General features: G+C 35.3%; 1 protein-coding gene across 1 annotated transcript in view; it reads right to left on the minus strand.

Annotated features, from left to right (window-relative positions):
• Nucleotides 1–19,550, minus strand: part of ITGA2 (integrin subunit alpha 2) — a 135,573-nt gene that overhangs the window by 87,137 nt on the left and 28,886 nt on the right. Inside the window, exons 3-4 of the mRNA XM_072605657.1 lie at nt 6,397–6,506; nt 1,604–1,695 (exon numbers count right to left, since the gene is read on the minus strand). Of these exons, the coding sequence (XP_072461758.1) occupies nt 1,604–1,695; nt 6,397–6,506 (202 nt within the window). The remainder of the gene's footprint in view (nt 1–1,603; nt 1,696–6,396; nt 6,507–19,550) is intronic.

Here is a 19,550-nt window from a genome sequence, read left to right on the forward strand (position 1 = left end):
ATTATAAATATATAATACTATAGGTATATAAGTAAAACTAACTCAATATTTGGTTGCTGTATTAAGTAAGAATTATTTATTTCTCACATATCCTCGAGATTGTCCTTAAAGGAAACCTTGGGAATCATCTCCTGTTCGCTTATCTTTCCTGGACATTCACCGACAAGACACAGGAATAAGCTGATGCTAATTACTAAAATTTTTTTTAATTTAATAACATTCATATTCTAATACGTCCAAACATTTTTAGGGAGAAAATGGACCATTCTCCAAATTTAAATTGTGCCTCATAAATGTCCGCATAAAGTCTTAAGTAATATTGTCTACCTCTTCCACTAAGCTATAGCAACCTTACAATTCGGGGAGTATATCCTGTGCAAGCTCACTTCTCTCCATGGGGTGAAAGGCCTCAGCCTCATACTGTCATGACACAAGAAGACTTCACTGTAATATATAAATGGAAACAACTGGATTGACAACACCAATGAAGACAGTCTTACTATCATGTTAGAAAACTATTTGCTTCTTCAGCAGTTTTAGGCGGTATCTGGCATCCAGAGGAATACAGCAACCTCAATAGCTTTTGTGTCCACCTTGACTACACTCCTCCTTTCCTCCTGTTCAATCATGTATTTCTCTCACAAATGCTCTCATTCCCTCTGTGGTGCATCTTTCTCTTTCTCTATCACTCTCTCCCCTTCTACCTGCCACATGCTCCTACATTTAATTCTTTCACTCTTTTCATTCGAACCTTTACATCATTTTAGCTAGGATTAAAGAGATAACTCACCCTTTAACATTTCTTTAAATCTTTTCCTGTTTTCCCCAAATGTTTGTAGTTGTAGCTTCTAGCTATCACTGAACTCATTGTTATCTTTTCATTTCTTTTTACTCTTCTTTTCAAGGATTCAGAAGATGAAAATAATCCCTCTATTTTTATTTTTTTATTTTTTTGGTATTAAGGCTTTATATATGGCAGTCTTCATGTATGGCAATTCTAAATAGTTACTGTATATAAATAGTTACTGTATATATTAGATGTCATCCTTATTCTAATTTAGATTGGGAAGACAGAGGGCCTTTGCAGTGAGAAGTCTGTTCGGTCAGTATTCCTCATAGCAATTGAAAAAACAGTAGAATAAATACCCTAACCACAGTCATGGACAAAACCATGAAAAATGCTCTCACCAGTCAATATTAAATTAGATTATGTCAGAGAACACAAAGCAGATAAAATGAACAACACTGACTTCCAAATGTCCTATATGGGCAAGGGTCCTTGAGACTGAAAGTGTTGAAGAGTAGGAGAAAAGATGCTTTTAAGCCTAATCTAAGTGCTAGGAGGGAATATTACTTCATTTTTCCTTCTCTCTACACAAGCTGGAATTAGGTTTAGTAATCAGTTTGTATAAATGTCCTGAAATGTTTAGACACTGAACACAGCTATATTCCATTTAATACTTGAAACATGAATAGCACTGTAAAAATAATAATAAAAAAAAGAGACCCTTGGGTGTTTGAATCCTAGAATTTGATCAATTGAAAAACTGAGTTAATCATTCCTTTTAAAAAATGGACAAGGAAATAAAAAGTTGAAACTTACCAGAAACCCTCCAGTTCCCAAATTCCGTGTAAGTGTCAAGCCAAGGCTCATATTTGTTTTTATCTCAGTAACATCTGGAATGCTTGTTACAGCTGTTAAAAGGAAAAATTAACAGAGAGAAACCATTAAGTTTCCACCGGTTTTGTTAAAGTCATTTAGAAATCACATCCAAGACCATTGCCTGACTCCCAGACAGGCTAAAATGGTAATTTGTTGTACCAAATCCAGTACCATACATGCAACAGGCTGGATGCAGGCCAGGTCCAAAAATGAACTTAACATCTTCGTTGCCTCACCCCACGCAATCCCCAACACACACACACACACACACACACACACACACACACACACACACACACACACACACACTAATGCCCATTCTCATTCATTCATTTTCTCTCTAAGTAGATATGTATATATGCATATGTGTATGTATATATACATATATACATACACATATGCATATATATGTATATGAAAACTCTCCCAGTCAATTTAGCCTAGAAACACTGGAATCATTTTTCTGGTTCTTCCTTTTCCCTTATACCCTACAGCCCATGCAAAATTCTTATGATTATAGATTTCTACAGTCTTTCACATACTTCTTTATACTCCCTCCTCAACCCTAGAAATCCAAAGTTCAGAGAAACACACACCTTACTACCTCCACAGTAATCACCTCTAATTCATCTTAGACACTGTTACCAGATCATTTTCCTAAAGCACAGTTATATCATCACTCTATTAAGAAAACTTCTGTGGCTCTCAACTGCCTAACAAACAAATGTGGTACTACTAAGTATGACAGTAAAGCATCCCACAATCTGGCCCCAAGTACTTCCCCAGCCTTATGACTCTCATTCATAGACCTTATGTGAAAGCCAAAATAGGCTATTTATCTATTTCCAAACTACCCTGTGTTCTTCCATGTCACTGCTCTCACTGTTTTCTTGAACCACAATGCTCCCCTTGAAAACTCTATCCTAAAAGAAACACTCTCTGAGCTCCCATATGCATTTATCAATTCACACTTATCTCTCCCATTAGACTACAGCTAAGTATCTCCAGGGCTGAGAAACAAGGTTAAGAAGATGGTATCAGAAAATAGGATGCAGATTGTGTTCCAGAATTTAAGATATGTATGTATGCATGTGTATACTCATATATGCATGTACATATGCAAATAAATAGATGCACACATAAATATGTATACACATGTTTATATGAGGTCTCTTGATGCTTTGAGGGCTTTACATGGAGAGATCACCCACATATGACCTTTAAGCCAGATATTAATAATAGCTGATATTTATACAATGATTTAAGTATTTCAAAGTACTTTCCATGAATTACATAATTTGATTTTCACAGAAATCTTGAGAAAGTACTGTTGTTATCCTATTGATGGGAAAATAGAGTATTAGAGAAGTAAAATGATTTGACCAGGATCTCACAACAAGTAAATATTTAAGACAAGACTGGAATTCAAGTCTTCCTGCATCTCAAACCAACACTTTATTCACTATGTGACCTAGAAACAATAAAAAAAATAGCTACAAAATAGGGGGAAATATGATGGAAAGGCCAGTAATTTACAGAAGGCAACACCCAAAAAGGACAACAGTAAATACCCATGACCTCAGATGTCAACAAAGGGCAAACTGGATGTCTAAGTTTAAGAAGATAAAAATGTAATTTTAAGAAAATACCTAAATTTGGTACGCTGCAACTCCTGAGAGGAATATGGCAATAGAGGGGTATCCCCTCTGCCAAAGGCACTTGCAAGCTAAAAAATGACAATGAAGAAATGCAGATTCTGATACACATGAAGAAAATATTCTAATAATTAAGTAATTTGAAAGTCAGATGGATTGCCTCAGGAAGCAAAGACTTTTCAACCACTGGAGGTTTCCAACTAGATGTTAGCTGACCACTCATAAAGGACACATTACAGAAGACATACCTGTTTAGTTACAGGTTGTCCTAGAGGACCTTCGAAATAATTTTTGACAGTAAGACTATGATTGCTGACCATGTGGGAATAGATCTGAGAATAGCAGTGTTACCCAGAGGTGGTGCAGTAGAGTGCCAAGCCTAAAGTCAGGAAGACTCATGTTCCTGAATTCAATTGTGGCCTCAGACACTTACTAGCTGTGTGATCCTAGGCAAGTCACTTAACCCTGTTTGCCTCAGTTCCTTATCTGTAAAATGAACTGTAAAAGGAAATGGCAACCAATTCCAGTATCTTTGCCAAGAAAACCCCAAATGGAGTCACAGGGGCAGACATGACTGAAATAACAACCACAACTAGGTTAGTAGGTCTGCTTCTAGCCTGGTCCTTAAATAGAAGGTACCCACCCTACTCAGCATTACCAGCACCAATTGCCACCAATGCCACCACTTAGCTGAAGATCTCTTTGAATAGTAGGGACTTCCAGACTCCTGCTTTCAGCTCTGTTCCTGTGGCCATGATGCAGCCAAGAAACTTTTATAGAAATGTCAGATGGCAACTGCCTATCCTGGTGTTATTGTACATTACTTTCAGAAGCCACAGCTACTAAAGACTCAGAGAAGAAAATTCTCATCACCAAAGTTGGTACTGTCAAAGGGTTCAACATCTTTGAGTAATAAAATTCTATCAGTGGAAATGGCATTAAATAAATATCATTGCACTGCACCCTAAGGACCACTGGACCTTTCCATATGTTGCTCCTTGACAGCAAGGACTCAAAATATTCAGCATACTTGGCACAAAGTAAGGACATTTTTTCCCATTCATTTATTGATGTCTGATTCATTTTTGAAGCCCTTTTAGGGATGGTACCATCAAAAAGTTCTTTGCTAAAGAACTAAATGAATATTATATGAAAAGACTAAATGTAAATAAAGACTACACTGAAAGGTAAGAGATTTCAAGTCAAATAGAGTGGAAAATGTTACTCCCACTGTATCAACGCTAATATACACATTTTCCCATTTTATTAACAAATAGTAACTATGAGTATAAAGTTGCCAGTGTTGTCAGTCATAATTACTTTATCAGTAAGTGTTGCTTTTTTACATTTTAAATGTTAAAGCATGAGAGGGGATATTATTCACTGAAAACTGACTGACATGTCTGCTGTGATCGACTTGCAATTCTCCGGTGATATTTTAGACCAAACCAGTATAAATCAGTCAGTTCACTTTGAACATGCTTCATCTTGCCAATGTGGAAAAAAAGCCAACGCATACAACTTGAAACAATGGCTCAAGGCTTGAAAAGTATTTTCAGCACCATCAAACACATTTAAGCACCTACTTCATTCACGTAGGTATAAACAAGCAGTCAGCACTTGGCTGGATCCCAGGGGAGTGTTATAATATTAAATTATAGATTAAAACTGTTAGTTGCTCCCTGGTGACCTAAATAATGAAACACCACTTAATGAGCCAGATCATAAGAAAATAACATACTTGGCAGGATGGGGACCATAAATTATTCTGTGAGTGTCATTTTTTGGGAGTGGGGGAAGTGATGAGTTTTCAGTCTAATGCAGTTGTTGGGTTGTGCAACAGGTAGAATGCTGGACCTGCATTCAGGAAGATTTAAATTGAAATCCAGCCTTAGAGACTGACTAGTTGTGTGACTCTGGGCAATTTATTTAACCTCAGTCTGCCTCAGTTTTCTCATCTATTAAAGAGAGATAATAATACACCTACTTTTCAGGATTGTTGTGAGGATGAAATGAAATTACATTTGTAAGGTGTTTTATAACTTTAAGGCACTAAATCAATGTTACTATTATCATCTTTTGTCATCTTACCTGTCTAAACATTCTTAGGCTAGGATTATAGAGGTTCACTCACATAATCTCAAGTTGTCTTAATTTTTGAAAAGATCAGAGAGAGAGAAGACACATAATGTTTAATTCAAAATCCATTATGCTTAGCGTGTATATGAACACAAAGACACAGGCTCAGAAAAGGACTCACAGAGGCCCTTTTAGCCTAATAGTTATATCAGGGATTTTTAATTTTTATCTTAGACCCCTTTGGTAGGATGGGGAAACAGATGGACCTCTTTTCACAATAGTGGTTTTAAGTGCATAAAATATATAGGATTACAAAGGAAATTGATCCTATTGAAATATAGTTGTCAAAAGTATAATTTTTAAAAACACATACAAGTTCATACACTTCAGATTAAGAACTCTTGCCTTACCTGAACAAACTGCCATTACATCACACCCAACAAGTGGATATCCAGGTTTCTTTGAAGACTTTTAGAGAAGGGGAAACCGCTACCTAGTTGATTCTACTTTTGGAAAGCTCCATACACAAAAAAATTCATTTCTTCCCTGTGTCTGTTCTGAACTTCCTCTCTTGACTTGGTACCACTTTTGGCTTCCCAAGATTTTGAATAAGATGGGGCAGAACCCCAGTGGAGACAGAAAGACTTAGAGGAGTGAGTATAGGTGGCTCAGATCACTACAAATATAAAGCACTTAATATAATCAAGAATTAGTTTGTAGTCAGATGGAATCTGGCAAACACATCTAACAACAAAAAAGAAGTATAAGCAAAACAATAGACTGTATACTTTCCTCCTACATCTAATAAATTCGATATCTTGGAATTCAGTTTGGGGAGTTTCTCACACATTTTGGATCCCAAACTGAGAAATTAAGGAAAATCTTTGTTGGTATTTGCAATCAAGTCTTGTCTCTACCTGCTGTTTTCTTTTGCCAGTTTGAATTAGAACAACCACACCTCTGGTATTTTCAAGAATCATGGTATTCACTGCAACTTACTTTGTAAATTCAATTTTTCACACATGGTGCTAGGTAAGTTTACAGGACATCTGTAGATATCTCCCATTCTGTTCTCTGGAAAACCACTCCATGGAGAGCCAACAAGCAACCTAAAAATAAATGATTTTTGTCTTTTATTATACATAAAATATGAAGCTATTTATTCTTAAAGATGAACTGAAAGTAAAACAAAAACTGAAAAGCCATATATATGTGTATATATATATATATATATATATATATATATATATATATATATATATATATATATATATTTCAGGTTTTAAGTTAATAAATAAGGACAATTCAAAGCTAATCTGTTACAATTTTTTCTCAGCCATCTAAAAAGACCCTTGCTGACCAAAGACCAAAGACTGTACTGCCATAGAACTTTGGGAGTTTTCATCAGAGAATAGAAATGACCAGTGTGGACCACACAAGTCACTTTTATTGCCTTAGAAAAAAAGAAAGTCTTAAGAAAAATTGTGAAATTGTAAACAAAATGAAATTCTACAAAATACAGAACTTGAAAACATGGATATTTTATCATTGCAAGCCCCTTTTCCTACCATGATAAAGTGAAATACTTTGAGATCATCTTAATTTGATTAAAAGCCACTTTTAAGACAGGCGAGAAGATTCATCAACTGGAAAATAGGTAAAAAAAAATATGATATGTTGATGTGATGGAATACTATGCAATAAGAAAGTGAAAAATATTAGGAATTCAGAGAGACAAGAAGAGATATGTAGAACGAAATAAACAGAATTAGATATATGATACATATATGCATATATATATATATTTCTTCAAAACACTATGCAATGTCATTTTCAATGATGATCAAAAGGAAATCAAATTGTGGTAAATGAAAAATATAGAGGGTCCTAGAAAAGAGAGAAAAACACATTTATCTCACAGGATAGAGGAGGGAGACAACTAAGATAAAATGCAACGTCAGACAAAGTTTCTTTAGTTCATGTTCTTGCTTATTTGTCTCTCCTTTGATAACTGAAGTTTCAGTAGGAGGACAGTAGTAAGAAATGACTATGATGTAAGATGTAAAGGATCGTTATGTATTAATTATGCAAAAAAGAATCCTTTTTAAATAAATGGATGAAGATTATGATAGTTATAATACTTGCTAGATGATCTTTTAAGTTATTGGTAGGAAAGAAGCCTAAAAGGTACAATTTGTTGACTTTTGATTGCTTGCTAATAGAGGGAATCAATGTCAAGCACTGTCCAAAGATCATTTATGTGCATGATATATTTTTGTTCTTATGAATGCAGATGAACATACTGATGGTTCCATAATTCTTAACTATGAAAAAATTAAAAAAAACTCATAAAGACTCACATTATAAAAAAAAATCTTAACAATTTCTCTGAATTTTTTCCATCTATAAAATTCCTTTTTGTTCTCAGAACATGCTGAGAATGGCCAACCTTACCTCTCATCTGAAGAGTCATACCACCTTGTATTAAAATAGTTACATATTTCATATATTTAGGAATTAAAATATCATAGAATCATGGATTTATTTAGAACTGGAACTGGGAGATTATGACTGTAGTCTAACTCCTAAATTATTATCGCTTAAAAAGTTTCTTTTCTGTTTTAAAGAAGCAGTGATAGACATTCAAGTGGTTCTGCTCCATTCCATTCCTCTGTGATGGGACCTTTAAGAATTTGTTACTGATGTGCTATTGATTATTGAGAATTGACTTATTTCATAAGATCACAGACTTAAGAGCTAGAAAATATTTCAGAGAATATCTAGTCTAATCTACTCCTTAAAAGGAAAAAAGAAACCTAAGAAAGTTAAATGGATAGCTACAAGGTCACATTGCTAGGAAGTAGTAGCTGTGAGATTTGAACCCAGATCCTCTAACTCCAGAATTGGTACTTTTTCTATTGTGCCTTGCTGCTTTTCACCTTATGAAAAGGTCATTATGATATCAGCATAATGCATAGAATAGTGTATTTAATAATGATCTCTGGTTTCTAACACTAATAGCATTTCTTCACACTCCCCACTTCTAAAATTTCAATAGAATTTACTTTAGTATATTTGTTATCTAAGACCTTTTAAAACAAATGTAAGGCATGAGAAAACATTTAAAATTCCTTGAAGGGAAGAGATTATATAACCCTATTAATATTATAGAAGCCATATTTTGTGTCTCTCTAGAAAATGAGTTATCTTTATTTTTTTTTAACATTTTTATTTAGAGTTTTGAGTTCCAAATTCTATCCCTCCCTCTTTGCCTCCCTCCCTGAGACAGGAAGCAATCAGATGCAGGTTATACAGGCGCAATTATGTAAAACATTTCCATATCAGTCATTTGGCATAAGAAGACTCGAATAAAAGAGAAAAATGAAAAAAAAAGAAAGTGAAAAATAGTATGCTTCAGTCTCTATTAAAACAATATCAGTTCTTTCTCTGGAGATGAACAGTATGCATCATCACGAGTCCTTTGGGATTGTCTTAGATCATCTGTTGTATTGGTGAGAGTAGTTAAGTCATTCATAGTTCTTCATTGTACAATATTGCCATTACTACGCACAATGTTCTCCTGGTTTTGTACACTTCCCTATGCATCAGTTCATGTAAGTCTTTCCAGGTTTTTCTGAAATAATCCTGCTTGTCATTTCTTACAGCACAATAATATTCCATTACAATCATATACCACAGCTTGTTTAGCCATTTGTCTATTTATGTACCTCCCTTTCATTTCCAATTCTTAGCCACCACAAAAAGAGATGCTATAAATATTTTTGTACAAATAGGCCCTTTTCCTTTTTTATGTGTATGCCTTTGAGATACAGACCTAGCAGTGGTATTACTGAATCAAACAGTATATGCAGTTTTATAGCCCTTTGTGCATAGTTTCAAATTGTTCTACAGAATGGTTGGATCAGTTCACAACTGCACCAATAATGCATTAGTGTGCCAGTTTTCCTACATCCCCTCCAACCTCCAACATTTTCCTTTTTCTTTGTCACATTAGCCACTCTGATAGGTGTGAGGTGGAACCTCAGGGTTGTTTTAATTTGCATTTCTCTGATCAAGAGCGGTTTAGAGCATTTTTTCATGTGAATATAGATATCTTTGATTTCTTTGTCTGAAAACTGTTCAGATTCTTTGACCATTTATCAACTAAGGAATGACTTGTATTTTTTATAAATCTGACTCAGTTCTCTATATATTTGAGAAAAGAGGCCTTTGTCAGAGATACTTGTCCTAAAACGTTCCCCCCAGTTTTCTGATTTCCTTATAATTTTGGTTTCATTGGTTTTGTTTGTGCAAAAATTTTCTTATTTTATATAATCAAAATTATGTACTTTACATTTTGTAATGCTCTCTACATCTTCTTGGTCCTAAATTCTTCCCTTATCCACAAATCTGACAGATAAAGCACTCTACGCTCTTTTAATTTGCTTATGGTATCATCCTTTAAGTGTGCATCATGTACCTATTTTGACATTATCTTGGTATATGGTGTAAGATGTTGATCTATATCTAGTTTCTGCCTCACTGTTTTTCAGTTTTCCCAGAATTTTTTGTCAAATAATGAGTTTTTGTTCCAAAAGATTGGATCTTTGCATTTATTGTATATTTGATTTCTATGGTCATTTACTATAATGTAATTTGTACCTAATCTATTCCACTGACAACCATTCTATTTTATCTAGTACTTGCCAGTTTTGATAATTACTGCTTTATATATAATACAATTTGAGATCTGATATGGCTTTTTTTCATTGATTCCTTTGATATCCTTGAGTTTTTGTCTTCCAGGACAATTTTGTTATTGTTTTTTCTAGCTCTATAACACAACTTTCTGATAATTTTGTATAGGGGTGGGGAACCTGTGGCCTTGAGACCATATGTGACTTTCTAAGTCCTTGGGTTCAGCCTTTCGATCGAGTCCAAGTTTTACAGAACAAATCCTTTAATTAAGGGCATTTATTCTGTGAAGTTTGGATTTAGTCAAAATGTTGCACTTGAGGATCTAGAGTACCATATGTGGCCTTGAGGCTGCAGGTTCCCCAACGATGGTTTGGTATGACACTGAATAAATAGATTAATTTAGGTAGAAATGGCATTTTTATTATATTGGTTCAACCTAACCACGAGCAACTGATATTTTTCCAATTGTTTATATTTGACTTTATTTGTTTGAAAAATATTGTATAGTTGTCTTCATATACTTCCTGGGTTTGTCTTGACAATTAGACTCCCAAGTATTTTATATTGTCTTCAGTTATTTCAAATGGAATTTTTCTTTCTATCTCTTTCTGCAGCACTTTGTTGGTAATATATAGAAATGCTGATGATTTATGTGGGCTTATTCTGTATCCTGCAACTTTACTAAAATTGTTAATAATTTCAAATAATTTTTTAGCTGGTTCTGTAGGATTTTCTAAGTATAACATTGTATCATCTGCAAAGAGTGATTCAAATTTTGTTTCCTCATTATCTATTCTAATTCCTGTAATTTCTTCTTCTATTATTGCCATCGCTAACATTTCTAGTACAATATTAAATAACAGAGGTGATAATAAGCATCCTTGCTTCACCCCTGATTTTATTAGGAAGGCTTCTAGCTTATCCCTATTACAGATAATGCTTGCTGATGGTTTTAGACAAATATTACTTCTTATTTTAAGAAAATGAGGTATCTTTATAACCACTGGAAAGTAACAAAGTTTTCATCATTGTTCTGACCTTGAACTGTATGAGTCACATACATCAAGTATTCTGAGTCACAAAACCAAAACAAACAGCTTTACAGATTAAATCACTGAACACTGACTCTCAGAATGAAAGTTGAAAAGACCATCTGATATTCCCTTTATTGGAAGAAGGTTCCTAGTACACACTCCTATCCTTCTGTCTCATGGCCAATCCTCAGTGTTCTATAAATCCAGATTCCTGATAAGCTTTGTACTTACAAGCATTTACAAAATCACCACTCACTACTCAGACAGAATTGTGACATTTTAAAGAATTATTAGTCAGACAGGAATCAATCAATCGTTGAATCAATCAATCCATAAGTGACTACTATATGCTAGGATATAAGGAAGTGTTTTTTTCTCTAGCATTCTGTAGTGTTACCTGATGTCTTAAAGAGAGATGTTGAGAATGATAGGGCCATTGGTAAGATCTGCTAACATGAGACCCCGCTACATTTTCAATTATTGGATTAAACCATAACTTAGCCCCACAAGAGCTGAAAGAGAAATTATACGTGAAGTTGCCAAGAAGAAAAGAGAATCTCAAGATATAGCCTTCCGTTTCCTAAAGTAAGACTGGGAATTCCTCCAGGAGTATTTTAAATAACACTTACTATTCAATTATCTTGTGAGGAAATAGTGATTATACAGACTACAAACAACACAGCCAATCTTCTCACCCCCACCGGAATTCTCAATACTCTATTTAGTCACAAACGATATTTTATGGTGATGTACGTAGGTCCAAACCCATAATCTACACAGTCTTATAAATATCTCCCTGTAGGCTGTGGCTGTCTAACCTCTTCTACTCTTTAAAATTTCAACAACAGCTCACTGAAACAAACACCTTTGTGATACAAATGGGGAAGCAGGGAAGTGATAATCTGTATAATATCTTTATCAATCTTAAACTTTTTTTTAATGGTTTACAGAAATTACAAAATTCATGAACTGCTTATTTCTTTCTTAGATAGCAAAATAGTTACATTATTCTGAGCACAAAGGATCTGATAGAAGGTCTCTCTGGCTACCTGCTCCTACTCAGACCGAAAGTACTAAGCCACATAGAACTAGACAGTGAGGGATAAAAGGGAAGAGAAAAAACTTATTCAGTTTTTGGTGATGGGATACTTGTGCTAGGAATTTAATACATAAACTAGTCCCATCAATCAATAATTGAAGCAGTTAGTTGGTGCAGTAGATAGAGCACTGTGCCTGAAGTCCAGAAGACCCAAGTTCAAATCAGCCTCAGACACATATTGTATATCCTTGGGCAAGTCATTGGACCTCTATTTGTCTCAGTTTCCTCATCTGTAAAATGGGAATAAAAATATCACCAGGGTTGTTGTGAAGATTAAATGAGACAATATTTGTAAAGTATTTAGCACAGTTCTTTGCACATGGTAAGTGCCATGTAAATATTAGCTATTATTATTATTATTGTTATTAAACTAAATACCTACAATGTGCCAAGCACTAGTGTTACCAAATAAAATGAAACTTCTTATCTTAAAGGAGCTTATACAATTTATACAAGAATTATATTGGAAAGACAAACCACTTTCAAAGACTTAAGAACGCTGGCTGATCAATACTATCACCATTCATAATTTCACAGGCCTTGATGATAAAGCATGCTACCCAACTCCTAACAGAGAAATGATGCACTCAAGACACATAATGAGACACACGTTTTTTCAACATGGACAATGTGGTAATTTGTTTTACTCGACTGTTCATCATTTCTTATAGTACAATAGCATTCCATTACATTCATATATCACTACTTGTTCAACCATTCCTCAATTGATGGGCATTCCCTCAACTTCCAATTCTTTGCCACCACAAAAAGAGCTGCAATAAATATTTTTATACCCCGTTTAGATATCTACTAGCTATGTGACCATGAGTAAGTTATTTACTCTCTCTAAGCCTCAGTTCCATCTGTAAAATGGGGATAAAAATGACACATAACCTTACAGAGTTCTTCTGGGTATCAAATAAGTTCATGTTTGTGAATTAGTTTCCAAACACTCACGCACCATGTAAATATGAACTGTTATCATTAGTCATGCCAGCCTTATGTTCACTAGGATTTTTACAAACTTCTTTTGAGGACAAGTAAACACTAGTCATTGTCAGAACAAGAAAAGCCATTTGTGCATTTAACTTTCAGTCCCTGTTTATCCAAATGATCCCAGTGTTATGTCTGGACAGTTTTTGAGTCACTACTAATAATGAGCTCAGGTTGCTGCTGTGGTGGATGCTGATGTTACTCATAGACAATCAGAGAAATCAACACAAGTTGGAGGAAGTTGTGACATGAGTCTCAATGTTATGCCTTGTTTCTGGCACACAATACATTATTATTAAGTCAGCTGCATTTTGCACTTCCTGTTAACAAATTTAGTAACTCCGAATATATATATCTATAACCCAGAGGTCCAACATACAGCTTGAGGGACAAATGTGATCTGCCTAACCTTTAGCAAAGCGTCTTTTCATCTCCAAATTTGTAATTAGAAAAATTAAGCTCATCAACTATTAATTTCTGCTCATAGGGCCAAATTCTTGTCCACTGAACTCTGTAAAAAATACATTAAAATTATTGAAACCAAAGCTTAGAGCTTAGAGCCACCATCAATGACAACAGGGAATTAGGATTGAAATGTGCCTAGTCTGACTATACCTCCACTGTCAGAAAATAGCTATCTGTTAAAGTGTTAGCAACTTCATTAAAATTGATCCATGACTAACAACATGCTTGTGAATACATAATCATGCATAAATAAAACTAATTAAACTGAATTTCCAGAATCTATATTTTTGAAGAGCTACCAGCCAAGGCATGTTGGGCTTGGAGTCAGAAAGACCTAGATTAGGCTCATAGATTCACAAATCTGGAGCTGGCAGGGACTTCAAAGGTTTTCTAGTACAACCCTATCATTTTACAGATGAGGGAACTGGGAGGTTGAGTGACTTTATCTTAAATCACACATGTGGTAATCGCAAGTGGGATTCGAACACAGGTCCTTTGCCTCCAGCATCTGTGATCTTTTTACTGGAATGCTCTTTCCACTTTACTCAAATCCTGCCTCAGACAATTACTAATTGTAACTGTAGACAAGTCATGTAACCTCTATGTGTCCCTGGCTATTTACTGAGATCTATCTACTAAGTCATATCCTGGGTGGATGTCCACATTGTTAGAAACGCCCACATCTGGAGTTTCCCATAGCATTCTCAATAAATATTTTTCTATTTCATTACAATAGAATGTACTTCATCAAAAAATTCATGCTGCCCATGAAATGATTTCCAGTCATGACAGAAAGAATCTGGACACTCCTACTGTTGAAATCCATTAAATCAATGTCAGTGTTGGTCTAGGACTCAGTGAGACCAAAGTTCAAACGCAGTCTCAGATACTTGTTAGTTCTATGCACCATAGCAAGTCATTTAACCTGTTTACCTTAGTTTCCTCATCTATAAAGTAAGGATAATAAAGCACCTATCTCCCAGGGTTGTTCTGAGGATCAAATAAAATAATAATTGTAAAGTACTTAACACAGTATCTTGCACATAAGCTCTATATGAATATTAGCTATTAGTACTTTAGATGAACTATATAGGCACTCCCAGGAATGCCTATAGAGAATTCTCAAGAAGGAAAATCCTGAGGCTACACAAGAGTTCATACCATAAGAAGATCTGAATGGTCTTGTTTTTAGGGAGTTGTTTTATTGTACCAACTAGTTTTCTTTAGGATGTTCTCACAGAAATCTGACATGAAGAAAGAGATTGGAATTATTTCAACTCAATGAATTCTGTAAATGGATAGAAAGTTTAAATTTGCCTCTGAAAAGAGCCTAATAGTACTATGGCAGTAGTTTTAAAGTTTTTTGTATATATCATGGACTTCTTTGGCAGTCTGGTGAAGCTAACAGACCCCTTTTCAGAAAAATGTTTTTAAAAACGTAAAATAAAAAACAAAATACAAAAGATTTCAAAATATCTAATTTTTAAGGTCATGGACCATAGGTTAAAACCCCCTGCACTAAGAGGTAACTTGGTCTTTGGGAGAGAATTGATCTCACCTTCTTCTTACCCCCAACCCCCCCCCCCCCACACACACACACTTGTAGGATCTCAATTATAGAAAGGAAATATATGAGTTCATTCCCCAGTTTATTTCTCTTAGCCAGACTTACAGTAGACAAAGTTAGCTCAGTCCCTGGCTTTCACAGGGGGTAAGAAGACTACAATTTCTTCACAATTTCTTTCAATGAATTTAGTTATAAATTACAACTAAAAATTCTCAAAAGGGTATGGCCATTATTAGACTGGGAACTTGTTGAGGACAAAATCCATTTTGGGGCCATTCTTTGTATCCCCAGTATTTAACACAGTGCCTGGTACATAGTAAGCGCTTAATAAATGCTTACTGACTAACTGGCCTTTCAGGTACAAGAACTGCTACTGGTAGTCTTGTCCTTACCCAAATCTGTGATAGATAGCTTCTAAAATGGTATAAACTGAAAAATTCCAAATTCATATAAAAATGTAAGTGGAAAGTGGGAGATAAGGGAGTTCCCCAGGGGACTTGACCCCCCCTTTTAACCTCCCCCCTCATATCCTGAAATGACCTGTTACAACCTTGGTAAGGATTATGTAACCATTTCTTTTGTGTTAATATCCCAGCCCTACTGAAAGCTTCTTCAATACAAACTACAGTATCCTATTAGAGTGATAGCTAAAATATAGTGATAACTGAAAAAATTATTGATTTCCTTAACTTTTTAATATTGCCATATGCAATTTGGATCTGGGGATATGGGTCAAAAGAAAGCAGAGTTGAGCGGGTTATGTGGTCCATTTATGCTCTAACCCTAGCAGCATCACATGGAAAGTGATAATTTCTTGAATTCTAACCAAGAATAACAATAACACCTATTATTGGTCCCTTGTACAAGCCTTTAAATGTATAAGGATTTACCTAATGGTTCCACAAAATATCTACTCTAAAAACAACTGACCTGGAAAACAGATTGACTGAGGAGACAATTTAAGAATCATCTGCCTCCATGAATATCATGATTAAAAAAAAAAAACAAAACACCTGAATATCACATTTTAAGAAGTCATAAATAAAAACTTCCCCAAATTGCCAAAACCACTCATCAAAGTCAAAATGGAAAGAATCTACAGTCAACTCTGTTGGGGTATGGGGAGGGGTGGAGAAAACCATAGGAAAAATAATCTTGAAGTCCCAAGTCAAAGAAAAGCACTGCAAACAGCCAGAAAGAAAAATTCAAGTACCCAAGGAATTACAATCAGGATCACATACGTTCACCCTTTGACCCAATATAGCAGTCTTAGGTATATAATCCAAATAGATAAAATAAAGAGGGAAAGGATCAATTAGTACAAAATATTTATACCCACATTTTGTGGTGTTGTTGTGGCAAAGAACTTGGAAATAAGCGGGTACCCGTCAATTTGGGAATGGCTGAGCAAATCATATTATATAAATGTAAATGAAATATTACTGCACTCTGAGAAATGACACAAAGAATGAACTCAGACAAACTCAGGAAGACTTATATGATTGACGGAGAGTCAAATGAGCAGAAGCAATCGAACAATTTATAGAATGGCTGCAGACCTGCAAAGAAAAATAACTTTAAAAGACTTAAAACTGTAATCAATGCAAAGACCAGCCATGATTCAGACTGATGACTAATGAGGAAGCATTCTGCCCACCTCTTGCCAGAAAGGTGATAAACTAGAGGAACAGTCTGAAACATACATCTCATCAGTATTCTCTGCCCTTGGGGTCCTTTCCTCCTCTTAGAACTTCCATTTAAGGAGAGTCCCAGGCAAGTAGTCTCTTCATTTACCACCTGGCTATGTGCCTTTGGATTTCTCCAACACGCCCTACCCTGCACACTGGGTACTTTCTCTTCTCCCCACTTCTATATGTAGTCTTCCTTCAGTAAATTATAAGCTCCTTAAGGGCAGAGGCTGTTTTTCTCTTTTGTATTTGTATTCCCAGAATAGTGCCTAGCACATAGAACATGCTTAATAAATGTTTTTTCATTGACTGAGTGTAGCAGCAAGCACCCCAGCATTTAGGGTTAGGGTTGTTATGCAGGAGGGTCTGCAAAGGAAAGCAACTTTTGAGGGATCAACAATCTACTTTAATTACATTCAAACAGAGAAAATACAAGCAGAGAAAGCCCAACAGACAGTGCTTCCAACTGTCTCACCATAAGCACTACATACATCACAGATCAACAGACAGATCCAACTGTGTGACTATTACATACATGCATAGTTTCCAGAGAGAGAAGCACCAACATTTGGATTTTCAAAGCAAGCGGGTTCCTTAACAGCTTCCCAGAGTCTCATCTGGCACATGAACCTTCTTCCAAAGAGTAAGCCCCCAAGCAAAACCTCACCTCAGAGCCAGAGGGCATCAAAGCCCTTTATGACCAACCTAGCCCTCTCCTACCTTTTTAGTCTTCTTATACCTTATTCCCTTACATGTACTCCTTGATCCAGTGACACTAGCCTCCTGGTTGTTCTATGAACATAACACTCCATCTCTTGGCTCTGGACATTTTCCCCTGCTGTTTCCTATGCCCAGAATGCTCTCCCTCTTTCACTCTGCCTGATTCCCCAGCTTCCTTTGAATTCCAACTAAAATCCCATCTTCTTGGAAGTCTTGGAAGTAAGTCTTCTCCAACCTCTCATAATTCAAGTTACTTTCCTTTGCTAATTATTTCCAATTGATGTTGCATATGGCTCACTTTGTATGTATTTGTTTGAATGTTCCCTCCCTCCTCATAGTGTAAGCTCCTTGAGGGCAGGAACTGTCTTTTGTTCTTTTTGTATCCCCAGAACTTAGCAAAGTTCCTGGCATATAGTAGGTGCTTAATAAACATTTATTGTGCAATTGATTGATCAAGGCAAACGAAGGAAAATAAAATTAGCAGGTGAATAAAGGGGACAGAGAGGGAGAGGGAGGAAGAGAAGAATTATATCAGTGCCAAATGGACAGAGAAACAGGTAAAGTTTTTTTTAAAAAAGTAATGTCTAAAGGGGTAAAGGTCAATATTCCATTTTTATTCACAGAATTTATAATAGAAAACAGTGAAACAACCATTGTGTGCCCAGATTTAAATTAATAAGTGTCTCAAAAATGGTTAATATTCACAGAGCTCCTCCCCATATCTACTACTTCCCCAGCTAAATGAAGATGAAAGGACCATACATTAGGAGTGAAGGATGGCCCAGAGCCAGCAATCAAAACAAATGGTTTTGTATTTCAGAGTTTGCAGTTGTTTTCCTTCAGTATCAGTACTATGAAGATTGCTTCTCCTCATGCCAGGCCATTAATACTTTAATAATAAATTCTGTTGACACAGTATTTTTAAACAAAAAAGTCTCTTTGATAATTAGAGGATGTTCTGATACAATGAATCCTCAATGAATCCACAGCAGATATGCACATAGTAGACACTTAGATATTTGTCAGAATTTGTTGAACTATAGCACTCAGAAAATTAGTTTTTTTGGTGAACCTTTTAAGCATCACAGTCATTTCAAATCAAACTTTGCACATATATAAAAAACTTTCTAAAATATATTGATTCATTTTTCTCCATAGAAAGTACAGAATAATTATGTAGCTGATTTTTATTTGTTGATTGAGGATTCTTGTTCAGGCATAGCTTGGCCTAGATGGCTTCTGAAGTCCTTCTCTGATATTCTACATAAGGTGATCAGCGCCTGCATTAGGGGACTAGCAGCATGAGTGGAAATAAAAGGACAGAGTAATGAGGCAGAACTGGAGGCAGATCTGACAAAACTTGGCAACTGATTGGCTATGGGACTGAGGGAAAAGGAAGAGTCAGAGATAACTCTCAGGTTGTAAACCCAAGCGACTGGATGACAATGCTCTTAACAAAAACAGAAATATTTGGCAGATGAGAAAGCATGTGGGAAAAGATAATGATTTCCATTTTAGACACGTTAAAATGGAAATGCTGATGAGGCAGCCAAGTAGACATCTAGCTTAATCAATATTTAATAGTTTCTGACCGATTGTTTGATTGAAAGTATAATATAAGCAAAGAATAAAGAGAAAGATTTAGAAGGTAATTGTAAAATTTGACATTTAATTTAATTTGTTTTCCACTTAAATAGTATAGAAATACATCTGATGTCCAGAGAGTATTAAAGAGTTTACAGGTGTATTAATACCTTGATTAATGAAAAAAAGATACACATATATATATATATATACATACACATATACACACACATACATACACACTTTGTCAGAAGCATCATACCCATAGGTGGAAACTAAACAGCAGGGATTCAATCCAGCACCTT

Source organism: Notamacropus eugenii, chromosome 4, assembly GCF_028372415.1.
Source record: "Notamacropus eugenii isolate mMacEug1 chromosome 4, mMacEug1.pri_v2, whole genome shotgun sequence".
Taxonomy (NCBI): domain Eukaryota; kingdom Metazoa; phylum Chordata; class Mammalia; order Diprotodontia; family Macropodidae; genus Notamacropus; species Notamacropus eugenii.